This window comes from Danio rerio, chromosome 23 (assembly GCF_052040795.2).
Source record: "Danio rerio strain M-AB ecotype USA chromosome 23, GRCz13ab, whole genome shotgun sequence".
NCBI lineage: Eukaryota > Metazoa > Chordata > Actinopteri > Cypriniformes > Danionidae > Danio > Danio rerio.
The window spans coordinates 40,486,608-40,502,137 of NC_141043.1; the positions used below are offsets into that span (position 1 = coordinate 40,486,608).

Sequence of the window (15,530 nt, forward strand, 5' to 3'; positions counted from 1 at the left end):
TTCACCGTAATGTAAATATAGCTGCACCTAAGTGAATTTGCGTGACCCACCTTGCCTCACTTTGCGACCCACTAGTGGGTCCCGACCCACAGTTTGAAAACCCCTGCAGTAGGACATAGAAAAGAGGAAGGGAAAAAGAAGAAAGAAAAGAAGGCAAAAAAGGGACAATAAGATGGATAAGGCAGATAAGGGAATGACGTTGGTTACAGCATTCTGACTCTTTATTCAAGGCACAACAGGGGGCCATCTTTTTCAGATGATAGAGATGCATAATATTATAGCGCTTTTAAACATCTACATGGAATGCACTTTACAGCTTCAGCAAGTAGAATATGTATATTTTGGCTCTGCCATTAAAACCCATAGGGCATACATCTACTGTAGCAGAGCAACTTTGGGGTCTTCAGAGAATTCATAACGGAAGATTTCCTTGAGAGCATCAAATGCATCTTTCCGAGTTTTACTGTGTTTTTGATCAAAGACTTGTTGTTTTGGTGAGCATAAGAGACTTCCATGGTAATAAAAATGATACAGTTTCTGAAATCACCACCAGACGATTTATGGAGTTCAGAAAACCAAACCAAACTCTGTCAGCAAAAGCAGTCATATCTCAATATTCTTCGGCTTATCTCTGATTTATCAGGGGTTTCCACAGCAGAATATATTGCAAATTGTTCTGGGATATGTTTTATGTACCGGTTGCCCGCTCTAAATCTCTTCTTTGATTCACAGATGTCGACGGATCCAAGCCTCCCTGCAAAACCCCTTCATCCTCCAGTTGGGAACGCTGTAGCTCTTCAGAAGGTACTTTTCTCTCTAGCCTTTGTTATCCAGTCAGATACTTACAGAAATCATAGATTTGCAGGTGTTCAATAATGTCAAACAAACACAGCAGCATTAATCACTCAATTACATAACTGCTGAACTCATTAGTTTAGATGTGGCCTAGAGAAGCACGGGTGAGTTTATGGAGTGCACTTCGCCTTGGAGTGCAATGTGTTTGTTTGCTAGTGCAGAAATGATCAAAATACCAACTTCTTTCTCTTTTCTTTAGCCTCTCAAAGGAGTTCGTCGGTGACCTCGGACCACTCGCAGAGATCAGTCGAGAGCCTTTTCTCTGCCAGGTGGGTGTACTGCACTGCAAAAAATACTTTATGGCTCTATTTCAACGATCGAATGTCTAAAGCACATGGCAGAGAAGCACTAAAGGTGTGTCCGAATCCACTTTTGCTATTTTAAGGATGAGAAAAACAGTTGATGCACCAGATGCATAGTCTAAAAGGTGTTTTGGGCTTAATGCATTTAAACAAATAGACTCACATCTCCCATTTCCTTTAAGAGTCAGCTGTGTCGCTCCATGGCACATTAACTATTTACATGACAGATTTTGTACACGGAAAAACTGAACAATTCACTAGCAAGAAAACTATTCATTTGTAAAGCGCAAAGATTTGTTTCAAAACTGATTCCAATAAAATTTTCAGCAAACAAATAAATGAACAAAATGGTAAAAAAAAAACTGAGTTATATCCAAAGACACTTCCAATTCTTATGCTCCATGGTGGTGCATACATCTCCAAAACCTGACAGGTGGACAAATCAAATTTTCGGATTCATTTAACTTGTCTTACGAGTCTTATTTCAAATAAAAAACAAGATAATTTTACTCATGCCACTGGCAGTTTATCTAGCTTGTATTAAAGAAAAACTAATACTAATAAAACTAAGATAATTTCTGAAAACAAAACAAGATTTTTAACTTGACCTAAAAATGAATGAAGAATTTTTCGATATTTGGACCAAAAACAAGACAAAAAACAACACAACAAGACAAAAACAAGACAAGACACTCTAATAGCCTGTTTCCACTGATTGGTGCGATATGGTACAGGTCGGTACGGGTCACCTTTGTCTGGTTTGCATTTCCACTTTGCGTTTCCATCAATGGTACCCTTTTGGTGGGCGTAGTGTATGACTGAAAGTAGCAGTCGATGTCATTCTCGCTCGAGGAAATGTCAAAGTAAAGCTGTACGGGTCGTTCACATATCATATAAGAAGCACTTCTCACAAAACAGATGCTTTATACACATAAATACTTCTGTATAAATGTTCACCTTTCTATGAACAGTATTTGATTATAACTGCGGATCAATAATAAGGCAAAATAGACTTCTGTAATGTCTGCAACTATATAAAATAAAAATGCAACATATATGAACACATACAGACCCGTACAGTTTTCGATATGTTACCAATTACAGAAAATCTTCACACCGCATACATTTAGTCCTTATTTGGGTTTGAAAACAACATGCAACATATAGCCCACAGTCAGTGCAAACCTCTCATCTGCATCTTTACTCTTCACCAGCACATGTAATGTTAACATCTTGTTCGAAAGTAAATCTGTCTTTCCGAGTTCATAATAGTGCAAACGGTGATGATAAACACGACAGTTTGTTCATGGTTTAGGTTGCTGAAAGAATCGTTTGTTTGGGCTTCTTCTTTGTATTTTAGCGCTTCACTCTCGCGTTTGTCCGTTTCTGAAAGGATCTGATATCAGAAGCACTTCAATAATCATGCGGACGATATTATCATCAGCTCAAGAAGCTTGTTATTTTAAATATAGACGCACACACAAACTCTCTGGAGAAAGTGAAACCACTTATGCTTTAGACAGCCTTGTAAACAACAACAGGGCACAAGTTACATTCTGCAGATGATGACAACGTTTGTTTGAACTCGGGTTGAACATGGCTTGTTATTACATGTGTATATATATTATGATGTAATGTCTCGGCTGTGTATTGAAACATGGAGCTTCTATTGTTTTCATTCTCCTGACTTGTGTATGAGCTAGTGACGTGCCTCTGTAAACCAATAGCGTTCAGCAGCGCATCTGACTTTGCCTTTTGGTACCCTTTTGTTGGGTACAGTAGGTACCCTTTGTAAAGGATACCCAAAAAGTTGGACAGTACGGTTAACTTTTTGGTACCTTTTGACAGTGGAAACGGCCATAAACCGTACCATACCATACCACTCCATAAGCAAGAACAGCTTTTTTTTCTGCAGTGTGTAGATCGAGGGAACACAAACAACGTCCACAAATCGAGTTAGACAATTACTAGCACTAATTCATAGAACACAAATGAATAATTCAGCAGTTTGCATCACTCCTGCGCCATTGTTTTAAATCATGAGTCCAATTTGCATTTTGATTGCTTGTGGTATTCTGTTGGGTTCGCCTAATGAGTTCAGCTCTTATAGAAGACACTGACAGACATTCATTAGGCAGAAAAAACTATCAGACGGGAGATGCGTAGACTGACAATATGATAAAGTCTAGTGCAGGTATTTGCCAATCATTTCCCTGTTATATTTTCATGTGAAGTGCATAATGCTTTCCTACAATTAAATGAATCATTGTGACAATTATCTTCAGGCAATGAGTGTTTGTTCTATTGACGTCAAAGGTTTTTCATTTTGTTTTTCATTCCTTTTAAACAATTTGTCTGGAGTTCCTGAGTTTAGAGGAAGGATCACAGAGAAGTTTGAGATTAGAGGATGTTAGTTAAACACACACTCACATTCAGTTTTAATCAGTGCTTAGAATTGAGAAATAAAGAGGGTGGATTCACAGAAGGGTAAACCTGTCACATTGAATGAATGAATATTATTAGTAATAAGTTCCAATGATAAGGTAGCACAGAAGGTCGCTGGTTCGAGTCCCAGCTGGGTCAGTTGGCATTTCTGTGTGGAGTTTGCATGTACCTCTGGGTGCTCTGGCTTCCCCCACAGTCCAAAGACATGCGCTATAGGTGAATTGGGTAAAAACAAAAATGGCCGATTGAGTGTGTGAATATGAGAGTGTATGGGTGTTTCCCAATACTGGGTTGCGACTGGAAGGGCATCCGCTGCATATAACATGCTGGGATAGTTTGCAGTTCATTCTGTTGTGGTGACCCCTGATAAATAAGGGAGTAAGCCGAAGGAAAATGAATGAATGAATGAATGAATGAATGAATGAATGAATGAATGAAGTTCCAATGATATTATGTGACATTTAATATTTATTAATGTATTTATCTTTAATAGTTGATTCAGTTCTGATTGGTTCATGTTGGGGTAATGCATTCCTATGTGATTTGATTTGAAATCATATGTAAACATTTAACATCATTCAGTCAAGCTTTTTTTGGTAGAATTGAATGCTTGATATTTTATTGGTCATTAACAAAAGCATAGACTACTAATGACTACTTCTGTGCTATTACTGCTACTATTATTCTACTATTATATAACTGGCTTATGCATGTTCTTAAGGGAAATCATTTCCACAGTGCACATTATTCAGTCACCCTAGCATGACATTTGGTGGATATAGGAGTGGTTTACTCAGATTTAGATGTATGCACCACGTCACTTGCTCTAGATTACTCGCAGCTTTTTTGCCTCATGCTAATTTTCCACTCAAGTTGAGTTTTTTTGAACTCTCAAAACATTACTGGATAAATTGTGTGTGTTCACGGCTATGACTTTGCATTTAATCTATTTGCACGAACACTTAAATTTGATGTGAGCCCAGCATAAGACTACCATGAGTTGGTCACGCCCACTCATTTACATATCAAGGTATATTTTGAATTAAGTAATCTTTTACTTCTGGAATGTTATATTGTGATAATACATAAAATAAATACAGAATCATTAGCCCTCCTGAATTATTAGCCTGCCATATAATTTTTTTACCGCAGTTTGTTTAACAGATCAACACATTTCTAAACATAATAGTTTTAATAACTCATTTCTAATTCCTTTTATATTTGCCATGATGACTGTAAATAATATTTGACTAGATATTTTTCAAGACATTGGTATTCAGCTTAAAGTGACATTTAAATGCTTAACTAGGTTAATTAAGCAAGTTAGGGTAATTAGGCAAATCATTGTATAACAGTGGTTTGTTCTGTAGACTATTGAAACAAAAAAAATAGCTTAAAGGGGCTAATAATATTGACCTTAAAACGATTTTAAAATAATTAAAAGCTGCTTTTATTCTAGCTCAAATAAAACTAATAAAACTTTCTACAGAAGAAAGAATATTATAGGAAATACTGTAAAAATTTCCTTGCTCTGGTAAACAATTTGGAAATATTTCGAAAATTTTTTAAAAACATTTCAAAAAAGGACGGCTAGTAATTTCGACTTCAACTGTAAAATCTTATCGCTCAGTCCTAGGTTCATGAATCATTTGCTAACCCAATTCAAATTCTAAATAAGTCAATCCTAAATAAAAGTAAATTGTTATGCTAAAGATAGATGGTACTCTAGACACCAAAATACACACTTTCAGGTTTCATGTCTGGAATCTCGTCCCCAGTTTTACCTCTCGCTATCACTTGAAGTGTCAGCTGAACTAATGACCAAAATGTGAGGAGCAGTGCTATCATAATTTTGTAAACAGCTTACAAATTAAAAAAAGCTAGAAAAGGCACTTTAGGTGTGTTTGTGCATTTAATGATGACAGCGAAGCACCGGAGTAAATGATGTTTTTTTTTTGTCTTTTTGCCTCCAGCAAGCTGAGCCTGAGCAGGACGCGTCTCCTGACGAAAGCTGCAAGGGGCTTCATGAGCCGATCGCAGAGCAAAATCAGCAACTCAGTGGGAGAGAGTGAAAACGACAACAAGGACTACATCCCTCTGGTTTCTGCCTTTGCATCTTCTGCATATTCAATCATGTTTATTCACTGTGATTTTAATGCAAATGACATTTTAAGTGGTGAAAAGTTTTAATCACATCTGTTTATTTTAATGCACAAACACATACACATACAGTGGCGGGGGGATGTATTAAACATGGCATGCTTTTCCTATGAATAATATTTCTACAGGAGCTGTTGACATGGAATTGAACCAGATTTTGATAAGATTTAGGTTTTAACTGAGTGTAAAAATCTTGATGGTTCTGTGGGTCTCGTCTGTCAATTCTGATCTTTATTTTGTTTTTTCTATTAGGTTCAATACTTTTTTTCCTGTTAATTTCATTTTATTACACATAACTTCATTTGTAAAGTAATTAGATTTGTTTTCTTTGCATATATAGATTTATTTGGTTGTTACCAACATCTGGTGAAAATTTCAAGTCAACAGAAACTTTAGAAATATGTTTTGAAAAAAAATGGTGATGTGTTGAATACTTATCTCCCCCACTCTATATGTGGTTCGATCGAACATAAAGCATATATAGATTACACATGCATACAGTTGAAGACAAAATTATTATCCATTCAGTGAAATTATAATTTTTTTATATATTTCCCAAGTGATGTTTAACTGAGCAAGCTCTATTTTCGGTATATTCTCAGTTATATTTTATCTTTCAGAAAAAGTCTTATTCATTTTAGTTCAGGTTAAAAAAAAAATACTTTAACATTACTCGAATGCACTGCAAAAAATGCTTCTCTTGCTTAGAGCTTTTGTCTTTTATCTAGTGCAAATATCTACCAATTCCTAAATCAAGAAGTATTTTCTAGACTAACAATAAATATTGTCTTGTTTTCAGAAATAAAAATGTTTTCCTTAAAATGAGCAGAAAAATCTAAAAATGCGGTAAGCAAAATAATCCTGTTTTTTACTTTGACATAAGATTATTGGTAACACTTTAGTTTAGGTTACAATTCATGCTATTAACTACTGGCTTATTACTTGCCTATTATTAAGTTATTAACTGTTCATTAGTAGTTATGAAGTATGATCTTATTCTGCATCCCTAATCCTATCCAAAACCTAAACCCAACTTTTACCTTACAAACTATTAGTAAACAGCTAATTAGTCATTTACTAAGCTAAGAGTGTTATTTAATGGTTTGTTAATAGTGTGAATTGGTACCTAAACTAAAGTGTTACCAGATTATTTTGCTTGTTTTAAAGAAAAACTCACTTATTGATTGCTTAATATTTCTGAAAACAAGACAATCTTTTTTTGTGTTTCTTAAAATACTTCTCGGTTTAATTTGGACTAGAAACAAACAAGTAAGTTAAGTCTTTAAATTGCACTTGAATCTGAATGGAGTATATGCACAAGGACTTTTAATTTACAGACAGATATCCCGGTGGCTTTCGCTGTACTGTCTTCTTTAAAAATCTTCACTGCCTGATATTCGATATAAAGAGGGTCTCAGACTGGACAAGAAGCACTGCATTAAATTCCATTTTTCCTCATCGTCTCTTTAAAATATGACAGTTTATTTTACGCCAGTATTTTAAATGGAGTTTCTGCGCTAGCCTGCTGGTACTGATGCTGCTAGAGTTTACATGGGTTATCATCTCATTTTATGCTTGAACAACTAAATGAATGCTTAAGTTTATTTAACTGGTTATATTTTATTTACATTACGAAGTCATTGCTGTAAAAGGAACCTTATGAAAATGAAAATAGTCACATTAACCGTTCACCAGAAGTTTACCATTTTCCTGAAAAACACTAGTTGTTCATATATGACTGTTTCCACTGAGTGGTACGGTACAGTTTGGTACGCTTTTATGGCCATTTCTACTGTCAAAAGGTATTTAAAAGTGAACCGTACCATACCACTTTTTAGGCACCCTTTGCAAAGGGTATCTAGCATGACAAAAGGGTACCAAAATGCGGAGCAAGATGCACAGCTGAACAGTTCTGGTTTACAGAGAAACGTCACTCGCCCATACACAAGCAGAAGAATGAAAACAAAGCCGCCATTTTAAAGTACACAACCAAGACATTACATTGTCATATTATATGCATATAATAACGAGCCATGGTTGACGCGAGCACAGACAAATCTTATTAATGTCTTGATGTATAGACACAAAGCCAAGAAGAACAAAATCTGCCATGTCCGTCTAAAAGTGCGAGTGGTTTCACTTTCTCCAGGGAGCTCGAGATCGCTCATGTGTGCCTCTATATTTGAAATAACAAACGTCTTGAGCTGATAATAATAACATGTGCTTGATTATTGAAGTGCTTCTGAAATCCGATTCTTTTAGAAATGGAGAAACATGAGAGTGAAGTGCAAAAAAACAAAGGAGAAGCCGGAAAAAACAAAGGAGCAAATAATTCTATCTGCAACCTAAAACGTGAACAAACTGCCATGTTTAACTATTATCATCGCCTTTTGGACTATTATGAACTCCGAATGACAGAATTACTTTCTCACAGAGGTTATATGTGCTGGTGAAGATTAAAGATAAAGGAAAGAGATTTGCACTAACTGGGTTATATATTGGGTGTCCTTTTTGAACCCAAATAAGGACTAAATGTATGCTGTGTGTAGTTTTTATGTACTTATGTAATTGGTAACAAATCAAATACTGTAAGGGTCTGTATGTGTTCATATATGTTGTATTCATTTATTTATTTCATATAATTGCAGACGTTACCATAGGCTATTTCGTCATTGATCTGCAGTTATAATCAAATCATGTTCATATAAAGGTTAGTAATGAACATCTATGCACAAGTGTTTAGGTGTATAAAGCATCTGTTTAGTGAGAAGAGGTTCTCATATGAAATGTGAACGACCTATACAGCTTTACTTTGAGCGAGATTTCCTTAAGCGAGAATGATGTTGACTGAAACTTTCTGTCATACACCACGCCCACCTTTGGTACCCTTTAGGCAGTGGAAACGCAAGCCTAATAAAGGTGACCTGTACAGTACCAGTCACTGGAAATGGCCATTGTAGCATCTTGCAAAATATCTAATAATATAATAAGTACTGTAACCATGGCAAAGACAAAAGAAATCCCACCCAGGCTCATTGCAGATACATACCCTGGTCTACATTTCTGGACACATCGAAATACGTAACTGGAGGTACGTCTGCTCGCAGTTTTTAAAAATCCACCAGAGGCCGCTGTGTACACTTTTTGATTATTTAAATTTTATCTGGCACGTTCTCTTCTTGCGTAAATCCACCAGGGGCACAATGTATACTGCAGCCGACCAGGCCAGTTTGCTGTTGACTGATTGACTGGCTCAGACTGACCGACAGACCCATCCACCCGTGACCCAACCAATAGTGTTTTTAAAAGAAATCTAGAAAAAGAAAAGGAGATGTGATTTCATCACGTTTTTAGCCTGTTGTTTTTTTATTTATTTATTTGCTTTTGTTTTACTTGGTTTCTGGAATCGTTCTTCTCCGAACTCAAACCCTATTGTCGTGCTCAACTCAGCCTCACGTCCCAAGTCCAGGGGCATACGCGGCAGGCTACTAAGCAAACTGGTAACACCAGAAACTCTATCCGTACGAAGGTAAGCTATCAGGTAACGCTAAAAGAAAAAGAAGCCGTCGGCAGCATCATTCCAACCTGTAGTTTTCATTTTAAAGCCAAATTACAGCCATACGTACTTTTAGCTACATAATTTGTGCTCTCCAGAAATGTAGACAGGGGTATGTATCCACAATGAGCCTGTGGTGAAGAAATCAGCAATTAGGAATTATTAAAACTGTTACGTTTAAAACGTGTTGGAAAAAAAATCTCTCTGTTATACACCACCTGGGAAATAAAAACAAAATCACAGTATGGAGCTAATAATTTGATGTTCGACTCTCTATATACTTACAGCTTGTAATGACGTCATTGAGTATATTGGATTCACTTGACTCATAACCTATGAATAGCTGGTCAATACTTACCTAAAGGCAGGAGTCTTTATATATAGAGAGTAATATATCTGGTGACATTTAACAACCACCGATCAATATCTCATGATCGGTGCATCTGCTTAAACGAGATGTCCTGTTTGAGTAGAATATATAGCCTGTGGGTCATGGAAATTACTCAAAGTAAATGGAGATGAGCCATAACCAAATCAGCAGAGCTTTTTTTTCTGAGGCTAATGTAATTGGCAATGCTAAAAGACCTTCAATGGCTGCTTGAAGTTCAGTCTCTGTGCTTGTTTGTATATAAGGTCTCTCGAAATGCACAGCTTTGTTTACTGCGTGCAGCACTTTCAATTGAAACATGAACACATGTTTGGAGTTAACGAGTAGCTCCTCCCCTTTAAAAATAGCCAATAGTGTTTTGTTTATATCACAGCTCTGCCAATCAGAGTCTTTGAGCTAAAGCGCATCAGATTCACAACAGCCATTGTCTTCAATAGCAATTCTGTGTCTGTCTCTTTCTCCATTTTAATTTAAACATTCAGTGTAACTAAGGAGTGTGATTTACAGGAGCGTTTGGGTGGTTTGACCCCCCTAAATGTTGTTTGATCCCACCTCGAGTACATCAAAACAAAATGTGGGGAGGGTCAATCCTTTAAATTTTGGGAAATACTGGATTATCCCAAAATTATTTTATTCATTTTCTTTTTGGCTTAATCCATTTATTTATCAGGGTTCCCCACAGCGGAATAAACCACCAACTTATGCAGCATATGTTTTATGCAGCGAATGCCCTTCCAGCTGCAATAAACACTCATTCATCCATAAACACTCATTCACACACATACACTATGGACAATTTAGCGTACCCAATTCACCTGTACCGCATGTGTTTGGACTGTAGGGGAAACCGTAGCACCCGGAGGAAACCCATGCAAACATGGGGAGAACATGCAAACTAAGCCAAGTATTTAGTGCGAATTGGAGCTACTTTGCCTTATGATGAATGCAGTAAGTGACTGTTATCATCAATAACGTTACCTGTTTAGCACAAAAGTTCAGAACATACAAAAAAGTAAAAACTTTATCTTACCTATGAAATGTTCTGCCTTTGTGCTTTGTTTTCTTTGTTTGCTCGTTACTACACTCGTAGACAGCGCTAAAGTCCTGCATCTTCAAGTAATAATACTGTCTTGTCTAGTGCGGTTGAATGACATTTGTTCTGGGAGCACTGTACCAATGTGGCGGCGCTATAGACGCATGCTCAGGGTCCCTATGCTTTATCTAGTGTATATATCTATGTCACAAATTGAGGAGCGGGGAACAGAGGCGGGGTGGAGCGACAACGCGGGGAATCCTTCACAAACTGAGGAGCGATCACAAACCGAAAGCGGCGAGAGCGTCAAAGTAGCCAGAAGTCATTCATTTTTTGACGAGAACTGGCGGCGAGAAACAGCAGCGCGTCTTCATTGGCTATGACGCAGTTCGGCGGCAAGCAATCAGAATGAAGTAGTTTGAGCAGTTCAGAGAACACAGACCTGTGAACTTTGGTTCCAACCACAGTTGTTCCCTAGAGTTTGATTATTGCGGTTCCTGGATTTTCAGTTATTGACAATCGCGATGACGTCGGGCCCCCTAATCACGCAGGGCCCCCCCGCGGTGCGTGCCCTGCGGGCTCGTCCGCTACGCCACTGGGTTACTCACGACCACACTCTGGGAGAAACCGAAAGTAGCCCAAGCACGTAATACACTACTTTAAATGTCCTGTAGGTGGGGGGTCAAAACCACAAATGGCTATATGCGACTGCACAACAATTATAGTGATTCAAAAACAGATGTTTTTCGGGGGTTGAATCTCGTTGTTTTGACGTCAGTTGAGCTTGTTGCACTTTGAGGCCACTGGTTTAAATGGATCAATGATTTTTTCCTCGTTACCTCATACTTCTCATTAAATCTTGACCAATCAGATGCTCTCTAGTATCTGACATGCCCTGCCCCCTTCAAGGCGCTTCACTTTTGCTTTTCATTTGATGCACTTGAGCTCAGCCACACTCAATGGCAGATCGGTGATAAAACAAATAGCTGTATTTTTAAAAAGGGGAAGTGCTACTCTATGTCCCGCCCTTTCTTCATTTTTCGGTTGAGATTATGTCAAACATCGGATTAAAAAAGCACATTTTAAAGCACTTCATGAGACCTTTAACAAGATGTGCAAGTTTCACTTTCACTTTCCATTTCACGATTGAGCTGACAAGTTGACATACCATGCCAGCGAAGTTGAATTTATTTTTAACATGCAAAAATTTCAGTCAGTGTGCAATTAACTTACTCACAAAAAAAAGTATTAAAGTATTTAAGCCTCTTCAGCTGCTCCAGAACGCAGCAGCACGAGTGGTCTTCAATGAAATTAAACGAGCACATATCACTCCGCTGCTAGTCCGTTTACACTGGCTGCCAGTTGCTGCTCGCATCAAATTCAAAGCTCTGATGTTTGACTACAAAGCGACTTCTGGCCTTGCTCCTTCTTATCTGCTCTCACTTCTGCAGATCTATGTGCCCTCCAGAAACTTGCATTCTGTGAATGAACGTCGCCTCGTGGTTCCATCCCAAAGAGGGAAGAAATCACTTTCGCTCACGCTCACGCTCAATCTGCCCAGTTGGTGGAATGAACTCCCTAACTGCATCAGAACAGCAGAATCACTCGCTTTTTTCAAGAAACGACTAAAAACTCAACTATTTAGTCTCCACTTCACTTCCTAATCTGCAATTGCCTCTCAGAATATCACACTAACTGTACCCAAAAAAAAAAAAAAAGTACTAACACTTTTACTTCTTAGACTTTACAGACCTGAAACTTGCCTATAGCACTTATTCATTGTTGCTCTTATAGTTGTGTAAATTGCTTCCTTGTCCTCATTTGTAAGTCGCTTTGGATAAAAGCGTCTGCTAAATGACTAAATGTAAATGTAAATGCAGATTAAGTAGAGTGTTTGTGTTTGGTGTTTTTGCAGGTGTCTCTGCAGCTGTCCTGCGGGGCGTTCATGTTGAACAGTGCCTTGTGTGACGCCATCAACGTGCCAATGGACAAGCTGAAGTGGACATCGCCCTTCGCCAGTCACAGAATCAGCCTCACCCACATGTCCCACTCTGGATCCAAGCGCTCCGAGAGTCTGGAGGTCCACCGCGGCTCCTCGCCTCCTCCCACAGACTCCGATCTGAACTCTGAATGCGAGGATCTCATGTCCCGCAGCCCTCGGGTGGACGGCGAGCACTCGTTGCATGGCTTTTCATCAATGTCAACTGAAGCCCCACCATCGCCCATTAACTCTTTGCACGATAGCGGACGAGGGTCTGAGTCTGAAATGGTTGAAACGACAATATCGCAGGACCCCGAAGGAATGGTTTGGGCCACGGCGGTCGCTCTGGCCTGGCTTGAACACAGCTCGGCTTGTTACTTCATCGAGTGGGAGCTGATTGCGGCCAAAGCGAGTTTGTGGCTCGACGAACAGATCATCCCAGAAGGCCGAGACCTGGCGGCGGTCAAAGCTGCAGCCAATCAGCTCTTCATCATACTCAGACACTGGGACGAAAACCTGCAGCTCAACATGCTCTGCTACAACCCCAACAGCGTCTGAGTCCTCGTAGGGTAGGGAGTACACTTCAAACTATGCTAATTGAGAGAGGGTTTTTACTCTCCTGAAGTCGTTTTAATGTTTATTCTGTGGGTTCTGTTTTAGTTTTATGGATAGAAATCGTTGTAGTACTTTGTTAACATTCGCCAGAAACATACTCTGCACAGGTAGGTAGATGCTAATGCATTACAAGATCCCTGTTGTACGTTCACAGTATAAAATAATAATAATAATAATGCTGCCTTTAATTTTTAAGTCGAGTCAGATTAACATGTTAAGTCATTTTAACTTCACATTAAATACATTCAAAGGGATAGTTCACCCTAAAATAAAAACTATGACATCATTTACTCAACTATTTGGATTTCTTTGTTCTGTCGAACAAAAAAGAAGATATTTTTTTAAAATGCTGGTAGTTGACACCCATTGACTTCTACACTACCTGACAAAAGTCTTCAGTCTTCGATCTCAGTTCTAAGACAGACTTATGTATGTCAGACTTATGTCTAAGCAAAGTCAGACCTTACTGTCCTGATTAAATAATTAAAAATCAAGGCATGACTTTATTTTATTTTGGTAAAATACGCGTAATCTAGAGGCCTTTGCCTTTTATATCAGCCACTTCTGATACCAAATGATCAACTAGAAGTCAAGTTATTATTTGTTGTTTCTAAAACTTGGATATGTGACACTACTTTAGTCAGGTAGTGTTTAGTTTACTACAGATGTCTATTGGTGCCAGCATCCAGTATTCTTTATAATGTCTTCTTTTGTGTTTGACCGAAGTAAGAAACTCATACACTGTTAAGGTTTTTGTAAATTACACAGTATTTGTACACTGTAGAACATGTATGCGGTATGTTACTGTATTTAAAATTTGCATTGTGAAAATGAATGTATATTTTACAGTAAAAATATACACACAATTATGTAAATACAGATACAGCAAGATAAATGTAAATACAGTATTTTCCCGTAATTAATCTACAGTAAGTTACTTTGGAAATGTTCACAGTGTACATGTGTAAGAACAAACGATGAGGTAATTTTGATTTTATGGTGAGCTGTCCTTTTAAAACATTAGGTTCAATCTTGTATAACTTGTCAAAGCTGTGACATGGTTAGATTTCTGAAATAAGTGATATAAACATGCCATCAGGACTTATCGATCATATATATTCTTTTATATTGGATGTAACTTGCTCTTTTTAAATTAGTTTTACTTAGAGTTAGTGATATTAACCCTTAACAACAATAAATATACACACTTGGGATTTAAAATGACAGCTATACACAGTGGAAAGGAACAAGGTTGCAACTGTAAGTGAAATGTATTATTGCTGTTGCGGTGATGAGAAATAAGGTCGCAAATAGTGCGATAAAAAGGATTCTGACCAAAGTAATATTAAAGCGACCAAAGAGTTGTTATGGTCAGTGATTTTTTCAGTTTACCACCATCAATAGTGCTGTTGTATCTTACATTGAAAGCTTTTAAAGTGTTGCCATGTCCACTTACAGTATATAACACTTGTTAAGTGTCTTTGAGCTTTATTTAATCCAGGTTATGGGGTTAATATAGTAGACAAGTGCATAGATTTTGGTATATGGCTAATAAATGAAGTGCTTTTTCAGTTTCTTCTAGCAAGATCTGGCAACCCTGCTGCATTAATATGCAACTCGTTCTCCATTAATAAAAAGAGAAACAGCGTTTACATGTGCCAGTTGTTCAGTGCGGCTCTCTACACATCGAATTAATATTTTATTTGTCAATGCATTATCACTACCTGCTTTTTGAGAGTTAATTTGGTTGTTGAATGTGGATGTCAGACCTGTAATACTAAACTTTGTGTGAACACAATAGTATTAACTACTAAAAGTTGACATGACAGCCCAATTTATCTGTTGTAAACATGGCTGTTGGACGGAGTCACAATTACTTTAATGTTTTTTTTTTCTTGTATTTGCCTTGTGTACAGTATTTCCTGTTTAACATGTGTGCCATAATGATTTATACTTCTGCATACTTCTTTCTTATACTAATTTTATCGAGGGAACCAGTTTTATGCTAGCAGCCGATTAGCCTAGAAGTATACTAGCTTATAGTTCCTCCACTCTATTGAGTTGAACGGTTCACAGGTTCAGAAAGCTTCATTTCACCATCACCTACTGCTGATTAGCGTTTCGGAAGTGTTATTGCAGAGCAACACAAACAGCATGCAGAAAATAAATGCACGACTACATGCAAGGCATGCAGC

General features: G+C 37.7%; 1 protein-coding gene across 2 annotated transcripts in view; it reads left to right on the plus strand.

The window, feature by feature from the left end:
- vwa5b1 (von Willebrand factor A domain containing 5B1) overlaps positions 1–13,910 on the plus strand; it is a 108,696-nt gene extending 94,786 nt beyond the window's left edge. For both annotated transcript variants that reach the window (XM_087307594.1, XM_087307593.1), the window contains 4 exons: positions 733–804; positions 1,055–1,124; positions 5,576–5,702; positions 12,655–13,910. In XM_087307594.1, the coding sequence (XP_087163720.1) occupies positions 733–804; positions 1,055–1,124; positions 5,576–5,702; positions 12,655–13,278 (893 nt within the window). In that variant the 3' untranslated portion in view covers positions 13,279–13,910. The remainder of the gene's footprint in view (positions 1–732; positions 805–1,054; positions 1,125–5,575; positions 5,703–12,654) is intronic.
- Positions 13,911–15,530: the final 1,620 nt, after the last annotated feature.